The sequence below is a fragment of the Henckelia pumila genome, chromosome 1, assembly GCF_033568475.1.
Source record: "Henckelia pumila isolate YLH828 chromosome 1, ASM3356847v2, whole genome shotgun sequence".
NCBI lineage: Eukaryota > Viridiplantae > Streptophyta > Magnoliopsida > Lamiales > Gesneriaceae > Henckelia > Henckelia pumila.
This window is the reverse complement of record NC_133120.1, coordinates 14910257-14918093: the sequence shown is the minus strand read 5'-3', so window position 1 is coordinate 14918093 and position 7837 is coordinate 14910257. Positions and strand designations below refer to the sequence as shown.

Below are 7837 nucleotides of genomic sequence, written 5' to 3'. Positions count from 1 at the left end.
CACAACGGGGTGTTGGAGGTTCACAAGGTGCGGGATTGTCGAGACCAGTGGCTCAATCTGCATCTTCTGTTCATTTGTCCCAACCACAGACTCAGCAACAAGGTAGAAAAGGATGAAGTCAGACTGTGAGTCAAGCTCCGAGACAGCAAGCTCGAGTGTTTGCTTTGACTGAGGAGCAGGCACAGGCATCACCTGATGATGTGATAGTAGGTAATTGTTCTCTTTGCGGTTATCCTGCTTATGTGCTAGTTGATACATGAGATTCTCATATCTTTATTTCTGAACAATTTGCGTTATTTCATTCATTACCTGTCGAGTCATTATCTGTTATTGTATCTGTTGGAAAACGCGGTGATCAGATCAATCAGAATTGATACCCGGTGCAGCAGAAGTTTAAAATTTTTTATATGGAACGATTCCATATCATGGGTATCAAAACTTTACGATTAAATTGTGCGTGTAAAAATTAAATAACAATTAATTTTTACCTTGAATCTCGAAACGAGATTATGGACACCAACAAATTACTCTGCTCTTGTTGTATATCCCAGGAACTGATGGAAGAACAATTCTTTAATCAGGTCCACGAACAGAAGTTTAATCACTCTGATAGATTGCATTAGAAAATCTATCAGAAGTTTCTACGAAGAGAATTAACGAATTTGATCCGTTAAACCAGACTGCAAATTCAAAATTTACAGGCTGGAATTTTTCGAGCAGAGAGGGGAGAGGGGGCGGCGGCCACTAGGTCTCATAAACCCTAGTTAATTTCGAAAATTATGCCTCTGTTTTTTTAATTTCTGTACTGCAATAACTTATTTATAATGTGGGCTGCTAACAGCTTAGGGCCCATTAGTCATAAGTTCAAGCCTGACAAGCAAAGCCTGCATGTTCAGAAATTAATATAAAATTCATCGTGACTCAGATTGATAAACCAATTTCACCAATGTGCACAGAAACCATTTCTGCATCTTTTAAAGTCAAGATAAATTTTCTGAATCCGAATTCAGTGGTTTCCAAAAATGCCCATCCTTATGTCATTTTAGGAAATCTTATTCTTCTACTCTGATATAAGAAGTCCTACTTCTTTGTTCATTAAATTTAACTCTTTAAATTTAACTATCTCAACGGGGATTAAAAATCCATTACTTGTGTGACCCTCAATGGTTCAGGGATACAGCTAGCCGTGGGCTCACAACTCCTTGTGACTCGGAACAACAATTTCCGACATGCCCATCGAATCATGGTAAGAGCGCCTAACAACATCGCCCCATGATTCCCTAGGTATCACTGATAGTGCCTGCAAGAACCAATAGATTTTGGTTAGCGTACAGTACGGTCCCTTCATCCATATATCCCGATCGAATCAACAACCATTGGTAAATCGAGAGTCGTTCGAGATTCGATAACTATGCAATGCATCTTGAAGATCAAATAGTGACATCGCATGTGCTACTAAGAAACCATTTCTTAAAACACATCATGTACTCTGGCCAGAGATTCGTCACACTAATATCTCCTCAGATTGCATAGGATATCCACACTATCAAGTATGCGGTGAATCCTTGACAACAAAGCATCGACTCCTATATGTGTCGTAACTGTACCCAATCCCGACACCTGATGACCCCAATAGAGTCGGTAAACAAGTCAAAGTATAGTACTAGCATATAGAGTCTCAATGATGTTTCAAGTAGTAAGGACTAATGGTGTACAACCAAAACCGCAGACTTTATCCACTCGATAAGTGATAACCACTTGGAAAGTCCGGATAGGGTAGTTCGATCATTCATCTTATGAATATCCATTTGCATGCTTTGAACATCTCTATGTTCCATACCAATAAAACGTGGTACTCGGCATCGCAAATACTAGTCTCAATCTCGAGCGATCCTTATCCTTATTAACGGACGGCTCAATAGATTAGGAACTGTTTAGAATATACAGTGACTATAAGATGTGTTTCATGATAGCCATCCCCATGTGCTACCACATCTTACATACACTATAGTATATTCAAGGTCTTCATCTAAACATCTTATAGTATGTCACAACATAATAATATGATAAAAGATAAAGTAAACGCCATTATAAAAGTATAAATTATATTAAACAAAAGATTGTTTATACATAGAGTCATCAAAGTCCTTAGCCACAAGTTGGCTCACCGGGCACCCACTCTTTCAGTATCTATTTCCTCACCTTTGGGAAAAGGTATAATATCCATGAAGTCAGTTAGAAACTGTTCATTGCAATATGACGGTAATGAGATTGAATTAGACTGTATTGTTCTTGGTTTGTCCGACTTTGATTGTATTATCGGCATAGACATGTTAACCAAGTATAGGGCTACAGTTGATTGTGTTCAGAAGGTTGTACAGTTCAGACCTGAGATGGCTGATGAATGGAGATTTTATGGTAAAGGTTCACAATCTCGTATTCCTTTGATATCTGTTCTATCCATGACACATTTACTGCAGAAAGGAGAAGAGGGTTTTCTTGTATATGCAGTGGATGTGACGAAAACTAGCCTAAAATTGGCTGATTTGCCAGTGTTTAGTGAATTTTTTGATGTCTTTCCTGATGAGATTTCAGTATTGCCACCATTTCGAGAGATAGACTTCAGCATTGAACTGATGCCAGGTACGCAACCTATTTCGAAAGCACCTTACCGAATGGCACCAGTTGAACTGAAAGAGTTGAAGGAACAGTTGGAGGATCTATTAGCCAAAGGGTACATTAGACCGAGTGTCTCTCCTTGGGGTGCACCAGTACTTATTTTACGAAAGAAGGATGGAACAATGATATTGTGCATTGACTACCAATAACTGAACAAGGCAACGGTAAAGAATCACTTTCCTTTACCTCGAATTGATGATTTGTTTGATCAGTTACAGGGTTCGTCGATATATTCGAAGATTGATGTGAGTTCCGGCTACCATCAATTGAGTGTAAGAGATGAAGATGTATATAAAACTGCTTTTCGAATGAGGTATGGTCACTTTGAGTTCATTGTTATGCCGTTTGGTTTGACGAATGCTCCAGCGGTATTTATGGGTCTTATGAATTGTGTATTTCAGAAATATCTTGATGATTTAGTTATCATATTTATTGACGATATTCTGATCTATTCCAAGAACCTGTGTGATCATTGTGACCATTTAAGAACAGTTCTGAAGACGTTGAGAGCTAAAAAACTGTATGCAAAGCTATCAAAATGCCAATTTTGATTACGGAAGGTAGTATTTCTCGCTCATATTATATCCGGTGACGGTATTTCGGTTGATCCGAGTAAGGTTGAATCAGTAATCAGTTGGCCTAGACCGACGTCTGTACCAGAGATACCGAGTTTTATGGGTTTAGCGGGTATTATCGTCGCTTTATCAAATATTTCTCGAGTATTTCCAAACCTATTACTCAACTCACACAGAAGAATGCACCGTATATGTGAGACCTCGATTCCAAACAACTAATCTCGGGATTAAACAGCAATAAGGCATACAATAACCAAAGGTTAAAAGCAATCAGAATTTTATTTTATTTTTTGAAACAGTGCCTCGCTCGATCCGCATGATCTTGCGGATCAAGCGAGCAACTTTGCCAAAGTTACTGCCCGAAAAACTCAGCCCTCGCTCGATCCGCAATATCTTGCAGATCGAGCGAGCCACCAAAAATTTGAAACAGAGGATAGAACAGATTACCCTCGCTCGATCCGCAAGATCTTGCGGATCGAGCAGTGACAAAAACAGAGCAAAAACAGCAGAAATCATGCTAGAACTTGAGTCCAAAACCAACAACATTTTATCATGCATTACAATCACAAGTTCTCCAACTAATACATGAAATTCTAGGGTTACACAACCGCTCAAAAGTATTGTATTTGTAATGACAAACTTTCAACACAGCTCGCATAAACAAGACAATAACAAAACGAAGTTCGATATCTAAACATGTTCAAATACAACTAGGTAGACATGCTGACACGACTTCTAAACCGAGTCTCACTACTAGCTCTCCCTCTTGTTGCTAACCAGACCTTCGCTGACTTGGTCCTGCCCCACCTGTTGCCAAGTACACATACAAAACAAAGCAACAGCCAGATAAACCGGTGAGAATGACATTCCCAGTAAAAACAACATAACAAGTAATGAATATACAATATGCTATCAAACAACATATTCAAGTCGAAGCTAATGATATGCATGTCTTTAAAACCAGGATATCAATTCTGATAAACAAGGGAGTACTGCTCTGCTTTTGGGATCCCGAGGATGAGATCACGTAACGACTCACCGACTCTCCCAATCGAGGTGGTGACACGTATCCCACTTCTCTAGACTTTGAGCAACCATAATGAGTATGCTAGCACTAGGAGAAATACTACAACCTAGGCCACTCAATCATAGTTCCCAAACATCTAAAAAAAAAGGGCAGTTCTGCCCGCTGAAATCAAATTAGGCTCAAGATGAATGCATAACAGAAACATAAACATAAGCCACATAACAAAACTCAATCAATTAACCAAATACAAGTTCCACATGCTAGAACAAGTATCGATGCAATATGTGATTTAAAAAGGAAAACTCGAGAACCAACAGTCCCGAGTATGCTATCCCGCTACGATGACTGCTTTTACCTTTCAATGCAGTATCTCCAACTCTGGCTAAGCTACAACAAAAGATTGTATCAAAAGCTATACATTCTAAACAACAACAACGGTTCAAGGCGAATCTCTTTACCGTTCTTCGTCCAATCTCTTGACGATCAAAAGGCTGATTAAAACTGGCTTCACAAACTCCAAACGAATCTGTATGGAGACAAAAAGTGATCAACAACAACGTTCAACTCAAGCAAAAGTCCAACAACCCAAAAACGGTTCAAATCTCTAAAACTCAAAGCGGCGGCATAACGTCTATAACTGAACAAACCGACAACGCAGACAGCAGTTCAATAGCTATATAATCTCATAACAATGCTAATTCCACAACAACAAGGCCATCCCAACAAATCTCAAAACTCAAACTTTCGAAAATGGCTTCCAAAAATCATAACAATTCCGAACATCGCTCTATTTCAAAACCAACAGATAATAAACGATTGGAACACTTTAGAGAACAACGTACTCGAATCTAGAATGATTCTAACAACATCCAAAAACTAGAATGCGTCGGATCGAAGGAGAACTTACGATATAACGAAGTTCTCGTTGCCGTGATCGATAATCTTCCTTCAGAAATAATTTCTAACGGACGGATCGATCGAAAACCGAGATTGGAAAAGCTTGAAAGGCATTTCCCCAAGCTTCAATGGTGCTTCACGGTTTGGGGAGGAAGATGAAGATTTCCCAATCAATTTCTAAGTGTAGATAATATATAAAAATCAATATTTGCGTTTTGGTCCCTAAAATTTCCAAAATTTGCAAAAAGCACCCTGATCAAAATCAAACCGGCTCGAGAACTCTGCAATCTCTGATTAACTCAAATAAACTCATTTAAGATAAAAACGGGGCGTTACAGTATATCTGGACTGAGGCTTGTGAAGATAGTTTTATTGAATTGAAGAAGAGGTTGACAAGTGCACCAGTCTTGACTATCCCTTCAGGTACTGGTTATTTCACTCTTTATTGTGATGCTTCTCACAGGGGAATAGGATGTGTGCTGATGCAGCGAGATCACATTGTTTCTTATGCTTTGAGACAGTTGAAGCCACATGAGACGAGATATCCAATTCATGATCTTGAATTGGCAACCATCGTCTTTGAATTGAAGATATGGCGACATTATATGTACGGTGAGAAGTTTGAAATTTATTCTGATCATAAGAGTCTAAAATATCTGTTTACGCAATCTGAATTGAACATGAGACAACGAAGATTGTTAGATTTGTTGAAGGACTTTGATTGCGAAATCAAGTATTATCCAGGGAAATCAAATGCTGCTGCAGATGCCCAAAGTAAGAAGGTATGTGCTTTATCCTTATCTACTGTAGGTGTATCACATTGGATTGAAGATTGTTGTCTTTCAGGATTAACATTTGAGATAGATCTGAGACCTATGCAAGTTTGTGCAATCCGAGCTGAGCTTGAGCTATTGATTTGAATCAAGGTTGCACAAAAAGAAGATCAAAATATTCAGATGTCCGTTGAAATGGTTAAGTCTGGACATCAATATGAATATAAGGTCAGTGATGATGATATTTTATATGTGAATAACCGACTTGTTTTTCCAAATGTTTCTGATCTGAAACAGTTGATATTGAAAGAAGTACATTGTAGTAGATACAGTATTCATCCTGGTGGCAGGAAAATGTATAATGATTTGAAGAATCATTACTGGTGGAAACAGATGAAATCCGATGTTACTGAATACGTGTATAGATGTTTGAATTGTCAACAGGTGAAGGCAGAGAGAAAGAAGCCTAGTTGTATGTTACAGAGTTTGTCAATTCCTGAATGGAAATGAGATCATATTTCTATGGACTTTGTGACGAAGTTGCCACGTTCATCCCGCGTTTGTGATGCGATTTGGGTGATCATTGACAGGTTGACGAAATCAGCTTGTTTTATTCCATACCGAATGACATATCGACATGATCAAATGGCAGATTTATATGTCAAGGAAGTGGTAAGACTGCATGGAGTGCCTAAATCTATTGTGTGTGATCGTGACCCTCGATTCACTTCTCATTTCTGGCACAATTTGCAAAAAGCTCTAGGTACTCGTTTGAACTTGATTACTGCTTATCATCCTAAAACTGACGAAAAGTCAAAACAAATGATTCAAACTCTTGAGGATATGCTAAGAGCTGTAGTACTTGATCTGAGTACAAACTGGCAAGATTTGTTACCACTCATGGAGTTCTCTTGCAACAATAGTTATCAGACTAGTATTGAGATGACTCCATTCCAAGCATTGTATGGTAGGAAGTGCAGATCACCGTTGTACTGGGATGATGTGACAGAAGTATAGTTGATTGGTCCTGATATGATTAGAGAGATGACTGACAAAGTGAAACTTATTCAGAAGCGAATGAAAACAGCTCAAGACAGACAGGAAAAGTATGCGAACGTGAGACGTCGACCTTTGAGTTTTGAGCAGGGAGACAGAGTATTCCTGAAGATTTCAACTTTCAGGGGTACTATTTGATTTGGAAAGAGAGGGAAATTGTCACCACGTTTTATTGAACTGTATGAGATTTTGGAGAAGATAGGCGATCTAGCTTATCGACTTGCATTGCCTCCAGCTTTATCTAGTATTCACGATGTATTCCATGTTTCGATGCTGAGGAAATATCAGCCTGATTTATCTCATATTATCCAAGTGTATGAAGCAGAACTGGATGAAACTCTTAGCTATTTCGAGAATCCGATTCAGATTCTCGATCGAAAGGAAAAACAACTCCGAAACAAAACCATTCCATTCGTGAAGATTCTATTGAGTCGACATGGATTTGAAGAAGCGACATGGGAAACTGAAGACGATATGAGATAGAGATTTCCCTATCTATTCCACTGATGTGAGTCTTATTCAGTATTTTTGTTATTTCTTTATCTTATGTGCGTACAGATTGCTTATGAATTCGAGGACGAACTCATGCCTTAGTGGGGGAGAAATGTATGGCCTGAGATTATTTGATTTAATGCGAAATTATTTAATTTTAATCAAGGATTATTTCATTTGAGAATTTTTAGAGTTTAGATTTAAATTCTAATATTCTTAAATTATTTAGGATTGAAATTGAATTTAAACAAAGGCCGAGGATAAAATTGTAAATATTGAAGAATTGAGGGACTAAAATTCAATTTGGCCTGAATTTATCCAAATCTGAATTGATTAGT

The 7837-nt window shown here is 38.2% G+C and overlaps 1 protein-coding gene across 1 annotated transcript; it reads left to right on the top strand.

The window, feature by feature from the left end:
* The first annotated feature begins 6995 nt into the window (after window positions 1-6995).
* On the top strand, window positions 6996-7490 carry LOC140859947 (uncharacterized). The gene is made up of 2 exons (XM_073262595.1): window positions 6996-7106; window positions 7206-7490. Exons 1-2 carry the CDS (start codon window positions 6996-6998, stop codon window positions 7488-7490), a joined length of 396 nt encoding a protein of 131 aa, XP_073118696.1.
* The last annotated feature ends 347 nt before the right edge of the window (window positions 7491-7837 follow it).